The 15799-nt window shown below is 35.6% G+C and overlaps 1 protein-coding gene across 2 annotated transcripts; it reads left to right on the top strand.

Moving 5' to 3' along the window:
* The first annotated feature begins 6118 nt into the window (after positions 1–6118).
* LOC111897267 (WUSCHEL-related homeobox 1) lies at positions 6119–9354 on the top strand. Of its 2 annotated transcripts, none has more exons than XM_023893227.3 (4): positions 6119–6400; positions 6469–6816; positions 7209–7273; positions 8755–9354. In XM_023893227.3, exons 1-4 carry the CDS (start codon positions 6214–6216, stop codon positions 9217–9219), a joined length of 1065 nt encoding a protein of 354 aa, XP_023748995.2. In that variant the 5' UTR covers positions 6119–6213; the 3' UTR covers positions 9220–9354. The 2 variants fall into 2 exon arrangements, with proteins under 2 accessions (XP_023748995.2, XP_023748996.2); XM_023893228.3 differs by having other exon boundaries at positions 6120–6400; positions 8758–9354.
* The last annotated feature ends 6445 nt before the right edge of the window (positions 9355–15799 follow it).

Raw genomic sequence — 15799 nt, forward strand, 5'->3', positions numbered from 1 at the left:
TAAAATTTATCTTATAAAAAATTCATTAAAATATATGTAACATTGTAAAAAATATGATATATCAAGATTTAAATTAACAAAGAATATGAAATTATAATGTTTTAGATACTCCACAAATTAAAAAAAACAAATAGATGAAAAAAGGAGCCAAATTTGCCGCCACGTTAACCCATTTTCCAATTTTGTCCCCTATCGAAACCCCGTTTTCTTTTTGAATCCTTATTTTTTAGTATTCCCCACCTTTTATCCCTTTTTAGAACCCCAGTGGTAAGTGAGACCAACATATATCAAAGCACAACCCACTCCCTCTTATACTTCAACGATATTCCTTCCTTCTTATTCGATAATCTCGTTTCATCTCCGAAGATCTCTTCAGCCTCGACGCCACCTTCCTATGTCAGACTCAGCCCCAAAGCCGTCGTCGCCCCCGTCAGGTAAGCTCCTTCCCATGCTTCACAAACATAGTCGAGGAGGCATTTTACCGATCCGACGTCGTCTCTGTCACTATCAAATGCAAGTATGAAGTTGATCACACTTCGAAAGCTTCTCTATAAGCTATTGGTGAGAAGAATCATGGTAAAGTGTTAAGAAGTGTTTTTGTAGTGGAATATTTTTTGGATTAGGTGTCTAATCCCATAACTATAATTGGTATAAACTTGAATTGATAGTAGCAAAGTCCTTTTGGGTTGCCTTCAAACTTGGCAATTGAATAGGATAACTTTTGAGAGAGAGAGAGAGAGAGAGGAATGATTTATTAATTTATTTATTGGTTAATAAATTAATTGGAAATCAAAATAAAGATTTATTAATGTATTATGGAAATAATATATTAATGAGAAATCATATTGTTTAATTAATATTTAATTAGAAATTAATTTGGAATTAATTTTTGGATTAAAGGAATTAATTAAAACTGAAGGGACTAAAGGTGACAATGTACAATAGCTGAGCATTGGAAAATTCTAAAACCTCCCTATAGCAGGGGTAATGAATTCTAGATGCTCCTAGGGTTTTCTTAGGCTCTAAGGGTGCCTTGGATGCCTTAGGGAGGAAGTTAAGGGATTAGGGTGATCTTGGAAACACATGCCTTATCTAATACCTTCCTAATACTTATATAAACCCTCCTTAGGGTTAAATTTTGGCCTAACCCTTCATTCTATGTGCCTTGGCCGAAATTTATCTTCCAATACTCTCTCTCTCTCTATAGTATTCATTGGTTGCTTGAGTTTGTTTGTGAACCATTAGAAGCACGACACTTGTGGCGCTTACTACCAAAGGTCTTTCAAGCAAGGATTCAATATTGTCTACAATAACAATCTTAAAGGTATGTATCATATCCCTATTCTGTGATTTTCGATTATTCTCCATAGATCTAGGGTTTATACTTTGTTGTTCATTATTGTATCTTCAATTAGAGAAAACGTAGATCTTCAATTAGGGTTGCATACACACATATGATTGTTTGTTATGCTCAAAACCCATCAATATTTTCCACTTTGGGGGTCTCATTTAGTTTTCCACTTTGATGTTTATGATAAGAATAGAGGCTCTCAGGTATTTCTTGACCCCTTCTCACCTCATTACAACATTAATTTATTAGGAAGCTAATTTGATGCAAATATTTGCAAACTTAATGCTTTAGTTATCTTCTCCATTTGATTTCACCCCTTTTATTCTGCCCTAATTTGGTCTGACCTAATTAGACCACACGTGATCACTTTATTTTGATTACCCGGACAAGTATCTGCAGATGTAACTAAGGTATTGACTCTATCTTAGCTCTATGTTCTGAATAACGGGTGAACTTTGCCTAGTTTCTAGACCAAGTCCAATGTTTTGATTTTGGGGTTCAGAGCATAAATATTGACGAAATGTAAGGTTCATTTCTTCAATCTTCATGCATATTATCATGATGGTAGTTGTACAAAAAGAACTTGCCTTTAGATTAAGCTTTTTACTATTTCTTCATCTATCTGTATAACAAATGTTATCTTTGAGCATGCTTTTTTAATTATTATTATAATAGCAATTTTAAGAAATGAATTAAAGAACTATAGAAACACAAGAACTCTTTTGATTTATTGAAATGTAGAACCTTTCCATTATGGTGTTCTACTTGATTAACCTTTTAATGCTTCCTGAAAATTACATCAAGATAAGTTGTTGCAAGTAAATTGCTTCCAAATACAAGAGTAGAAGTACAACAACATGCATAATTTTTTTCTCTTTAATGCTTTCTTATACATGTTAAGGCATCTTTAGTTGCATTAACATGTCTAAGAAATATTTCCCTACTATCCAAGTAAGTGCAAACTATTACTCTTTTAAGTGTAGGTTATCATCTGATATGGGATTGTGATTTATGGAGCCGCAAGTCAAGGACTGACCACTATCTAGCTAAAAATAGAAAAAAAGTAACAGTTAAGACGGATATGGAACTTAAAGTTTTCATTTGAATCACAAAAGAGAAGACTTGATATCAATAACATTTGTACCATTATAAGTGTAATAAATCGTATTAGTTCCTTATAAAGATTGTGTGATACATGTATGATGTGGAAATACTACTTTCTTGAAGTATTTTTGTTCATGGATATTGAAATAGTTTTTAATAAAATTTGACATGTCTTTTTATTTCCTTTTCAAAACATTTTGTACAAACTTCCATATGGGGAAAACAAATACATGGTTCCTTAATAGCATCCTACTTTCAATTTTAACCCATAATGTCATCCAACTTTCATTTATAACCTAAAATAGCATCCTAATTTCATTTTTAACCTATAATAGCATCTTATTTTCGTTTTTAACCCATAATGGCTTCTTACTTTCAACTTTAACCCCCAATAGCATCCAACTTTCATTTATAAGATATAATAGCATCATATTTTTTTAACCTGATTTATGCAAATAAATTCCCTAATAATTAGTCCAAAACAGTCCCTTTATCTTTCATTTAATTTTATAAATTTTCCCTTTTTACGGAAACACAAATGTATTCTTTTATTAAAAATTACAATTTAAAATTTGTTAATAAACTTAGTAGGTACTCAAATAAAATTTATTATTTAAGGTTTATAATCAATATGTCGTAAGTTATAACCCCTAGACCTCAATCCAAAAGCCCTAGGCACAAAAATGTACCGAAAACATATGGAACTCGTCAAATACCAACATTTTATTCCTTAACCATATTCGTAACAACGGTTAATTTAATTCATAGTAAAACAACTACGAAATTGATTTTGGTAACAAATTTCCATAGCAACATAACTATGAACTATAATTCCTTAGCAAAATATTGCTACGAAATATAATTTGGTAACAAAATTTTTTGCAAAATAGCAATGGACATTTACTCCATAACAAATCATCTATGAAATTGATTTTGGTAGCTAATATATGCTGCTAAATAGCTATAAAATATTAATTTCTAACAAAATTCGTAACAAGAGTTGAAACAGATATTGGCTCCATCCCTAAACTTCCACGAGCTTTATTTTCGTTGCAAAAGTTGCAACATATAATTGTTCAATACTAAAAAAATCCACGAGTTTTATTGTCGTTGCAAATTTTTATAGCTAAATATCTACGAATTTGAACTACTTATTATCAACGTTGCTATGGAATATAATTTCGTAACAAATGTCGTCACAAATTAGCTAGGCTTTTGTTCCATAGCAAAACAAGTAAAGGAAATCAAATTTCATAGCAGAATTCCATACCTAATACCTACGAATGGTGCTTCCATAGCAAAGCAACTATGAAATTTGTTTCTATTGAAAAAACTTGTTGCATAGTAACCACGATAATTAATTTCATATCAGTAGTACCACGGAAAGTGATTTCGTAAAAAATTTCGTTTTTAACCTTTTACTCCATAACAAATAATCTACGAAATTGATTTTCGTAGCTAATATATATTGCTAAATAGCTATAAAATATTAATTTCTAACAAAATTCGTAACAAAAGTTGAAACAGATATTGGCTCCATAATTAAACTTCCACGAGCTTTATTTTCGTTGCAAAAGTTGCAACATATAATTGTTCAATACTAAAAAATTCCACGAGTTTTATTGTCGTTGTAAATTTCCATAGCTAAATATCTATGAATTTGAACTACTTAGTATCAACGTTGCTATGGAATATAATTCTGTAACAAATGTCGTCACAAATTAGCTAGACTTTTGTTCCATAGCAAAAAAGTAAAGGAAATCAAATTTCATAGGAGAATTTCCTAGCTAATACCTACGAATGGTACTTCCATAGCAAAACAACTATGAAATTTGTTTCTATTGAAAAAGTTTGTTGCATAGTAACCATGATAATTAATTTCATAGCAGGCTAGCAGCAATACACATAAAATGATTTCGTAAAAAATTTCGTTGGAAAATTGCTACGAATGTTTTTTCCATAAAAATATTGGTAGCATAATACCAACGGATATGGAGTCGGTAGCATTTTCCCTAACAAATCCTTTGCTCGCTACCGGAAATAAATTCCGTAAACAATTTGGTAGCAACCTTGCTATGGAACGACATTACATAGCACGATTCATTGCAGATTAACAACGAAAATACGTTTCATAGTGTCATTCCTTAGCAAAATCGTGTTTTTCTTGTAGTTTTAGTAGCAAGATGCGTGTTTTATGTATGGGAGGCGGGGGTGCGATTGGTCACCTTATTTCTTCCCCTAAGGATTTATTTTTAAATAGAAACTAGCATGTCATGCCATCCAAAAATACACTTTCAACTCCAACGTGGCACACCACATGTACCGGTGACCGAATTTCCTACAAAAATGTAAAAATGAAAAAATGTTTGTAAAGTTTAGACAATAATTTCACACCATATATTATACCCATATGCAACAACATAATTAATTAACATTGGATTATTGTGTTTTGGGTAAAAAAATTATACCAATGATCGGGACCATGGTATATCATTTCTTATTTGGATATGTTAAGATTGTGCCATTTGGGGCTTAATTATGCTCTTATCTCTTACAACTAGTAACCCTGCTACATTTGTTCTTGAATACAAATAGTTACTCTTCCAAAAAGGATCAACATACTTCCTCAATACAAAAATCTCATCTTCCTCTTCATGCTCAACCGACAAGTCATCAGAAAATATTGAGCCTAGATCAATGTATACATCAATCCTTCCCTTATTAGCATAACCACTCTCAAGAAACCTAACACAATCACCTATCAATACTTTTGTCCCATCTACTATTGATCATTGCCCAAGGTCGTAATACATATCAACACACCTCTCATGAGTCAGTTTTTAAGAAATAAAATGAACTCCTTAAAACATGTTTTTTTTAAACATCTTTCATAAAAGAATTAAGAGGGTTGAAGTAAATTAGCAGTGTTTGATCCTTGGTATTGTATTCTCCTAATGGAAATTTGCAATGTTGAAGTCATTGAAACTCATTCATCTTAAATTTGTATTGGACATACTACTTATTGTCGTCTTCCTTGTAAGATGATTGACTATGAGTTAGATGGTTTGACATTAAATTAGAAAAATGAGCTCTAATCCTATGTGACCAATTATAATGTTTCTCTAAGTGTTAATAACCGGTTGAGGAGGGATTACAATTCTATAGCCACATAAGAGGACCTAGTATCAATTTGATTTTTTTTCTTTTTTCAAAATTACCTACTAAACCTGATTGCGGATTACAATAGTGTATTTTGAAAACTGAAAACTTCAATGGTATAATACGCAAAGTGAAAAGTTTAATAATGTGTTTTTAACAATATTAAAATTTTATTACCTTTAGAAATCATTTTGTAATTTTTAACTAGTAAAATGATCAAATGTGTTATGTTAGCATGGGTCACAGTTTAACGTATGCTAAAAAATGTTTGTACATATTAAGACATAAAATTTTATCTTTGAGTGTATAAAAGTATTTGAATTTATGATTTTGAAGGTAAGGAAATTCATCAGTATGTTAATAATTTTATTCGCTTTTAACCAGTTTATAATTTTTCTAAAAAAATATATGCAATTAGAGCATTTGTTTGAGTGAATGCTATGCCAAATTGGACACTTTTTACATAAGTTAGTGAGAGCCACACTCTATATCTATCACTCTCATTAGGATCCCTTTTGCCCCCCAAATAATTACCATCCCAAATACCCCCTTTCCTCATCTTCCTTACATTTTTGGATATTTGACCACAGAAAGATAGGATGTGGATGATGGGTTACAATGAAGCCGAAGACTTAAATATCAACATGATTGAATCCTACACCAACAATGGTAGTCGGAAGTTAAGACCACTGGTTCCAAGACCCAGTTGCGCCGCCGCCTCCTCCTCCCACCGCTTCCACTCCACTCACCATGATCATCATCTCCTTCCTATAAATCATCATCTTGGTATGTTCCACACTAAAAGTTGTTGTTTTTTCTTCTTTTAATGGATTTACCAACTGTGGTTTTTACAGTCGCAGCTGAACAACACAAGAGAGAGTTTAATTCACAACAGATGGTGGTTGTAAGCTCACGGTGGAACCCTACGCCGGAGCAGCTGCAAACCCTGGAGGAGTTATATCGTCGAGGGACAAGAACACCGTCTGCCGACGAAATCCAACACATCACCGCCCAGCTCCGCCGGTATGGAAAGATCGAAGGAAAGAATGTTTTCTACTGGTTTCAGAATCACAAGGCCCGAGAACGCCAGAAACGACGCCGTCAGCTTGATAACCCTACAACTGATCTTCATCAACCTCCATATTATACCACTGATATTAACAACATCAATATTGATCGATCTATAGAACGCAAAGATCCAGGTATAACTTTAAGTTTTATCCACCGCGACTTGTATATAATATTATCTTTTTTAAAAATTTCGCAGAAGCTTAGGGTTATATCTACTTCTTCATATTGTTATTATTCTAAATAAAAAAAGTCAAAGAAACCATGAACACGAAAGCACATGAAATATAAAAACTAAGTAAACACCTCATTTTTGCTTCTTCTTCCTTTCAGTATAAAGAAAATAAAGAATTGAAAAACATATATAACATGACATCATTTTCTCCATTAAATCAAGAATTGAGAAGTTGGGTCATATATTTATGGATCTTGGTGCAGAAAGAATGAAGAAATAGGAATTGTGTGTTTCTTTTTGTTTTTGTATTGGATGATCGGGACTGATCTTGGTACCTGTGTTTGGTTGCAGAGCTTAATAGGACAAGCTATGAAGTTGAAGAGACCAGAAACTGGGCAATACCTACATTTTCAGAGGTCTGCTGCTTATTTCCTTTCTCTTTTTTCAATTTATTTATCTATTATATATTATTATATATACATACACAATATATAATATATTTAATCTACATTTCTATACAAACAATATTGATTTTTATTTTTTTCATTAGAAAGGGTTATAAGTGATTTAATGTTTATACTTGTTTAGCACCAAACGTGCACGAAATCTAACTTACAACACTTCTTTCTACTCTCATCACAAAAGATATATATCAAAAAGGATAATCTAATACGTTCTTTTCTTGTATTTTTAAAATAAAAACACTAGATTTTAGTGGATAATTATAGTTTACATATACGATTAGTAGTCCCTAAATATTATGGAGTTAAATATGAAGATATGTGTATGAATGGAAAAATAATACACTTTGATTACCATTGTATCATATTTATCAACCCAACCATAAATCATTTACCTTTTGAATAAACATTGTACATAAAATATCTTTTTCAAAAAAAAAAAAACATTGTACATAAAATATAACTTTTTTTTTTGTCATAAATTTTCATTTTAGCCAGTACACATGTTATAATCTTCATGATGAGTACATCTTTTTTTGGGAATTAGTCAACAACTCTATCTTGTTAGACAACAATTATCGAATATATATTTTTTTATAAATTGATTTATACTTAATTTTATATAACAATTGACAAAAGCTCGATCATACTAACGTTTTCTAGGCACAACTCTTCTTATCTAGTTGGTGAGCTTTATTGGGCAACCGAATATATCGTAAAAATAATTAATTTACTTTATAAGAAAATTAGGGTTTATACTAACAATACTAATGTGAGTATGATCGATGTCAAGGTTTTTTTCGTAACCTTAGAACCCAACCTTTAGGTATATAACTAATTAAATATATCGCAAGCTCATAATATTACTTTTCTGTTCACTATAAAGATTAATTGCATATATGCGCATAACCACTCGATAAATGACACACTAAATAACTAGATAATTATTGTTAATGAAAATGGAGTTAGGGTTTATAAATAGTAATAATGTGAATATGATTGATGAAGTGAAGTAAAATAGAAAAGATGTGAAAAAAGGTCTTCATGTTTCTTTTTCCTTGGGAAATGAAAACCTGCATTCCTTCCTTCCTTTCTGTCGGGTCCCCTCCCCTTGCTTCCCCTCTTTCTCTTTGTTTTTTTCTTCAAATTTTTCTTCAAAATCTTATTGACCTCACAAACAGTATAACCTAATATATATATATATATATATATATATATATATATATATATATATATATATATATATATATATATATATATATATATATATATATATATATATATATATATATATATATATCGTAACAATTTTTTTCAATGAATGCATTATAATCACATGTGTAATTTGAAAAACCCATAATTTATTTTTAGTAAAAAAAAGTTAAATTATTTATTTATATTTATATACATATATGTATATTTTTTTGCTGAATCAGCAGAAAGTGTTAAGAGAAAGAACGTCAAAAGCAGAATCTAGGGTGACGAGCATAGCAGATCAGGGACTGATACCTGTTGAACAACAAGATGAAGAAGGAAATGATCAGCTGCTGTTGCTACACCGTAGGAGGAAGAGCTTTCCTGAAAAGAATGCCACGTGGAAGCACATGATGCAGTGTTTGTCATCATCTACTCCTTCCACCAACCATAACTCCACCACCATCGCCACTACCTGCATACCTGCTACACCTGTTTCTAAAACGTCGTCGTACCTTGTCGTTTCGCCAAATAGTCACAGACATCACCACCTCCAGCATGACGTCGAATCTTTCCAGACATTAGAGCTGTTTCCGGTTAACAGCAACGGCCATGGCAGGGAACAACCGGATAAATGTTTGCTTCCGACGAATGACGTCAACCTCAGTCCTCGCCAGTTCATCGAGTTCCTTCCGTTGAAAAATTAGTCAAATACTTCGAATGCTAACTATGTCTTATTATTTTACTATTTGGCCCTTGTAGTTTTTAAGTTTTTTGCTTTCGTTGTCAGTAAACTTGTATTATTTCTAATTGGGTATTAATACTTGTGACTTTTCTTTCTAGCAAGATCCACTCACTTCAAAAGAAGCACACAAAAGTATCTCAGATTGAAATATGATTTGATTAGGATAGTAATGCGTCTTTCAGTCCAAGTACATGCATCATCTCAAGTTTTGCTCACTAATGCGATGATACTCGTTGCATGTTTAAAAATATATATTGGTTATATGAACGGGTTAAATTTTTTATTAAACTAGAAAGATATCGTTATAACAAACATATATTTTTGTATGAAGAAATAGCAATAAAATAGTTGTACACCTAACCAACCCGGTTAATTTTTAACTTGGTACTTATATTGAGCAACCAAAAGAAAGATTATGAGACTATCTTAACAAATAAAACAGCTTTCTAGCTTGGTTTACCCCAGTTAGAAGGAAAATCGGAAATTTTCAAAAGTTCCAAAGGAGACAAAAAGCTATGACTATTGATCGCATCCAAGCACTTTCTTTTAACCGTATTTAGAGTCACAGGCTTTGAAACCGTAAACCAAAAAAAAAAAAAAAAGGAATAACGATATTCCACCAATGAGCAATTTGACACCAAAAGGAAGAAGTCATGGGCAATAATGTCTCATTGTAAGAGTTGCAAATTGGACATATAGAATGAATCAACATTAATTCATATTTAAACCAACGGAAAATGACTTAAAAATGCAGGGTATTTTTCGTTTTATACATATTTAATTATTAATTTTTTTGTCTATATTTGCTCATTAATTTTGTTATCTTGTGCACAAAATACCATTACAACGTGCTATTGAAGGTTTCCTACAAATTTATCATCTCCCAGAACTCTTAGGTCATCTTCTTCGGTTGGGCTTTGTAGAGCTCCATTCATTTCAACATATTCTTCTGTACATCGATTCTTCACACAAACAGCGTCAATTTACCATAACATTATAAAACCATTATTCATATATACAATTTGTCTTAATTTGTATTTTTCTTCACTTCATCGGATTTTACTATTTTATTCATTGTTCATCGAATTCAACAAACAACAATCAACCACATATATCATCGAGACTCAGTTCATCGTCACCATCCTTCAAATCGACCCAATTAGCTGTCAATCACCACTTGAAATCAAAAACCATACCATCGATCGAAACAACTTTATCATTTAATCTATCTTCATCTTCTTTCGAATCCAGCAAAAACAACAAAACTCAATTGAATCGAAACCACTCCAATCAAAATCTCGCTTTAATTATACATCATAGAAAAACGAGAGAAGAACCAACATCCTCCCATTCCAGCAGTGAGTGTGTATAAAGAACACGGATATTGAGAAAGCCCTAAAATCATTGATATAAATGTGATTCAACCAAAAGATATTTCACTCGACGAGCACAACAATCTGGAACCAATCAGCAAACTCAATCGTCGAACCAAGTTAGATATTATACAGATTCAAAGGTGAGGAACATATTCAGTGATATATGTGTGTGAAATAGAGTTTGATGAACAACCAAATAACTTGAAGCGGATGAATATTAAATTGGGAAAAGATAATATATAAATAAATCAATAAATGAGAATGAATATTGAAAAAAGAGGAGTTCTAAAGGGGGTGGTTTACGGTTTTGAAGAGGTGGTCGGAGAACTCGCTGGAAAAATCATATTGGTCGGAGACTCGCCGGAGAAGATGACCAGTATTCTGTCAGAACTGCAAAAAACGTCGAAACTAGCTAAACGTAACTTAGACCAACCGGTTATAAGGGTAAGATATTGTAACATCCCAAAAATCATGACCAAAAATTTTATTTTTAATTACGTAATTATAAAAGCCAATAGTCTAAAAACATCCATAGTGTCATCACATGTCATAGTCAAAATTAATATCTGAAACATGTCATAAGAAAACATCATCAGAGTATAACTCCCAAAGATCTCGTGTGCGAAAAATCATAGTGTGATGCGTTGCGATCATGCCGGCTTCTTTCCTTTCGAAGTAGAAGTACCTGAAACCAAAACTGAAAAATATAAGCACGAAACTTTATGAGTTCCCCCATCATACCACATACCATACAAATAAACATATTGCCTAGCATATTCGGGTGTTGGCATACCCCTTCGATCTCTTTCAACCGGTAACTGCCTAGCATATCAGGGTGCTGGCCTACCCTTTTGGTCTCTTTCAACCGGTAACTACCTAGCATATCTGGGTGTTGGCATACTCCTTCGGTCTCTTTCAACCGGTTACAGCGTCTATTTTACCCCTACCACTACCATATAATATCCTAGCATATATGCACATAAATCAGATACTGCCTAACATATCAGGGTGTTGGCCTACCCCCTCGTTCTCTTTCGACCGGTTACGGGGTCTACTTCACCCTTACCACTACCACGTAATAACATAGCTTACAAGCACATAAATCTCAACAAATAGTGGCATACTAGACAATTATCACAAAGACAATCATCTCTACTGAAAACAACTAGTAATGGGCCGACACTGGTGCCTTCGACCCACTAATACCGGGAAGGTAACTCACCTCGAACACTAGAAGTAGTTGAACAGTCCCCGACTCCGAACATCAACCCAACTCAATCCCCTACACATAAAAGATTTCCTTAATTCCCCTTCATACCCATAACCCCTTAAGGGTCAGCTTTGGTCCAAGTCAAAGTCAAATTCAACGCTCCGAGTTGACCCAACTCGTTGAGTTTTCCCTTTAACTCGCTGAGTTTTCATGAATCACAGAATCATGTTATTGCGATCCAACTCGTCGAGGTATCTTCCAACTCGGTGAGTTTTCATAACTCACAGAATCACGATTTCTCGGGTTGACTCATCTAGTTTTCCCCCAACTTGCAGAGTTTGTCCTTTACAACAAAATCGGGACACTTCTAATCAACTCGTCGAGTTCCTTTATGAACTCATCAAGTACTTTAGTCTGTTAATCCTTCTTAATGCATTAAGCCATTATTCTTCAGATCTACACCCTATACACCAGATCTAGCCTAGAAATGCCTCTAGGAGGGTAAAGTTTCCAACTCTACCCATTAATACCCTTAATAATGGGATTAAGCTCAAACCCTAACCCAAAAAGGTCAAAGTCTTCATCCAAAGACCACTAAAACTACAAGATAGACCATGAGGTCATAGATCTGGACTCTAGGGACCAAAAGATCACGTAAAGTCTTAAACTTTAATCACACATGCATGGTCATTTAGAGCTTACAAGATCAAAATGATGGTCTAAAGGTTGCATGGGACTTCCATGGCCATAAAGTTAGCACCTTTATGCCATGAAAACCCCTCAAGACCCTAGATCTGAAGTGTTAACCCATTTGGGACGTCCAAATCCCAAGGACCATGATATTTGGGTCAAAACCAAGCAAACCATGTCCTTGTGACAAGCTCAAACCCGAAAGTAACTCCATTTTGCACTAGAAATGACCATATACTAACGTAAGAAGGGATCTAAGAAATGGAAAGCCAAGGTAAAGACTTTTTACCTTCAACTGGATGCCAACATGATGTAGATATTAGATCTACAAGCTTCTTCTCGTTCCGAGCCTCTAAATCTTCAAGCCTCTTCAAGAAATGCACCAAACACACACTTTTGACCTCACACACACACTCAAAATAGGGTTAGATCGATTATGGTTCCTCTCTGGACATGAAAAGTGGCATGGCGGTCAGGGGGAAAGGACTTAAGGTCCTTTAAATAGGGTGCAAACCCTAAAAATTAGGGTTTTCATGCACAACCCCTACTCGTCGAGTTGGGGTCCTCCAACTCGTCGAGTACGTTCCATAAAACATGTGGCCATATCCGTCTCTACATGACGAGTTGGGGCAGCCAACTCATCAAGTAGGTCTCTAATAATGAATACAAAAACTTTAAAATCTATACATGGGAGTCGGAGTGTTACAATTCTCCCCCACTTGGACTAGACTTCGTCCTAGAAGTCTGTTACAGCAAACAAGTATGGGTAATGCTCCTGCATCTCATCGACCTAAATGTCATCTAATGACACCACTACCTCCTCATCTAACTGAGCTCCTCCGGAAGATCCAGTCTATACGCCACCTTGCCAACCTGGCAATAACCCTAAAGGGTCCAATGTATCGAGGACCTAGCTTCCCCTTCTTTCTGAAGCGAATCACACGCCTTCCAGGGTGAGACCTTCAGTAGTACCATGTCACCAACCTGAAACTCCAACTCAGATCGGTGCGGGTTGGCGTAACACACTTTTGCCGACTCTGAGCGGTCTGCAGGTGCTTCCTGATCTGCCGAATCCTCTCAGTAATCTGCAGAACTACCTCGGTCCGTCCCATCACCCTGTGAACAATCTCACCCCAACAAACCGGGGTGCGACATCTCCGTCCATACAACAGCTCATATGTGGAGCACCACCACTGGAATGAAGGGTTTTGTTGTAGGAGAACTCTAAAAGGGGTAGGTAGGAGTCCCAGCTCCCACCGGAGCCAATGATGCAGGCTCTCAACATATCGTCGAGAGTCTGTATGGTCCGCTCACTCTGGTTGTCTTTCTGCGGATGATAGGTTGTACTGAAATGCAGTCGCGTGCCCAGTTCCTCGTGGAACTTCTTCCAGAAATGGGAGGTAAATCGAACATCACGATCTGAACAATAGAAACCGCTATCCCGTGGCGAGCAACAATCTCGCGGATATATATGTCGTCCAACTTCTCGGCCGACGAACTCTCCCGTATCGCTAGAAAATGGGCGCTCTTGGTTAATCGATTCACGATTACCCAAATAGCGTCGAAGCCTCTAGCCGTCCTCGGTAGCTTGGTGATGAAATCCATCGTGATATGCTCCCATTTCCACATGGAAATCTCCATAGGCTGAAGCTGGCCATGTGGCCTCTGATGCTCGGCCTTGACCATCCGGCAAGTCAAGCACCTCTCAACATACCCTGCGATCTCCCTCTTCATGCATGGCCACCAGTAACTCAATCGCAAATCCTGGTATATCTTAGTGGCCCTCGGGTGAATAGATAAGCGAGACTTATGAGCCTCCTCCAGAAAAATATGTCTGACCCCACCAAACGTCGGAACCCAGACCCAACCGCGACAGGTCAAAAATCCCTGGCTATCCTGCACAAATCGGGTGTTCTCGCCCCTGATCCTCTCAGTCTTCCAGTTCTCCAGTCGCATACCCTCAGCCTGAGCTTCCCTAATCAAGCTCATGAGTAAAGAATCCACAAATATCCTCATACATGCAGCTGGAGCAGAAGATCCAGCTGACTTGCGGCTCAGGGCTTCCGCAATCACATTCGCTTTACCAAGATGGTAAAGGATCTCGCAGTCATAATCCTTGACTACGTCAAGCCACCTGCACTGTCTCATGTTTAGGTTTGGCTGATCCATGATGTGCCTTAGACTCTTGTGTTCCGTGTATATGATACAGCGAACCCCGTAGAGATAATGTCTCCAAATCTTAGAGCAAATACTACCGCTCCCAACTCCAACTCGTGTGTGGGATATCTCGTCTCATGCGGCTTCAACTGCCGCGGCGCGTAGGCTATCACTCGTCCTCTCTGCATGAGGACTGCTCTCAGTCCCATGATGGATGCATCACCGAATACTACAAATTCCTAAACTCCCTCTGGGAGAGTCAAGACTGGAGCCTCTCAAAGTCGTTTTTTGAGGGTCTCAAATGCCCTCTGTTGCTCAGGGCCCCACCGGAAATCCACCCCCCTCCTCGTCAGATGAGTGAGGGGTACTGCAATCTTGGAGAAATTTTGTATGAATCTTCGGTAGTACCCTACCAATCCCAAGAAGCTCCTGATATCTGAAGGAGATTTTAGAATCTCCCACTGCATTACGGCCTCAATCTTGGTCTGGTCGACCATAATCCCCTCCTGGTTAACAAGATGTCCAAGGAATTGAACCTCTCGTAACCAATACTCGCACTTCGAGAACTTAGCATAAAGTCGTTCTCGCCTTAAGACTCCTAATAGCTCCCTACGATGCTCTTCGTGCTGCTCTCTAGTCTTGGAATACACCAATATGTCATCTATAAACACAATGACCGAGCGATCAAGCATTGATCTGCATATCCGATTCATCAGGTACATAAATATAGTTGGCGCATTGGTGAGCCCAAGCGGCATCACCACGAACTCGTAATGTCCATAACAAGTCTGGAATGCGGTCTTCTCCATGTCCCCCTTGTTGGATAAGGTGTCTAAGTCCATAACTATATTTGAGATGTACTTGACCCGACCCGGCATGGTCCATTTGGGTTGCACTTCAACCGAACAATTTATATAGATAAACTTTTGAGAATAGTATAAGTTATGATTTATTAATATATATATTATAAGTTCTAATATATTAATAAGAAATCATATTATTTAATTAGTATTGATCTAAAATTAATTTAGTGATCAAAAGTGTGACTAATTAAATATGGACTCTTGTATTTATATAGTGTGGGCTAATGCTTATTTAGAATGGGCTAG

Source organism: Lactuca sativa, chromosome 5, assembly GCF_002870075.4.
Source record: "Lactuca sativa cultivar Salinas chromosome 5, Lsat_Salinas_v11, whole genome shotgun sequence".
NCBI lineage: Eukaryota > Viridiplantae > Streptophyta > Magnoliopsida > Asterales > Asteraceae > Lactuca > Lactuca sativa.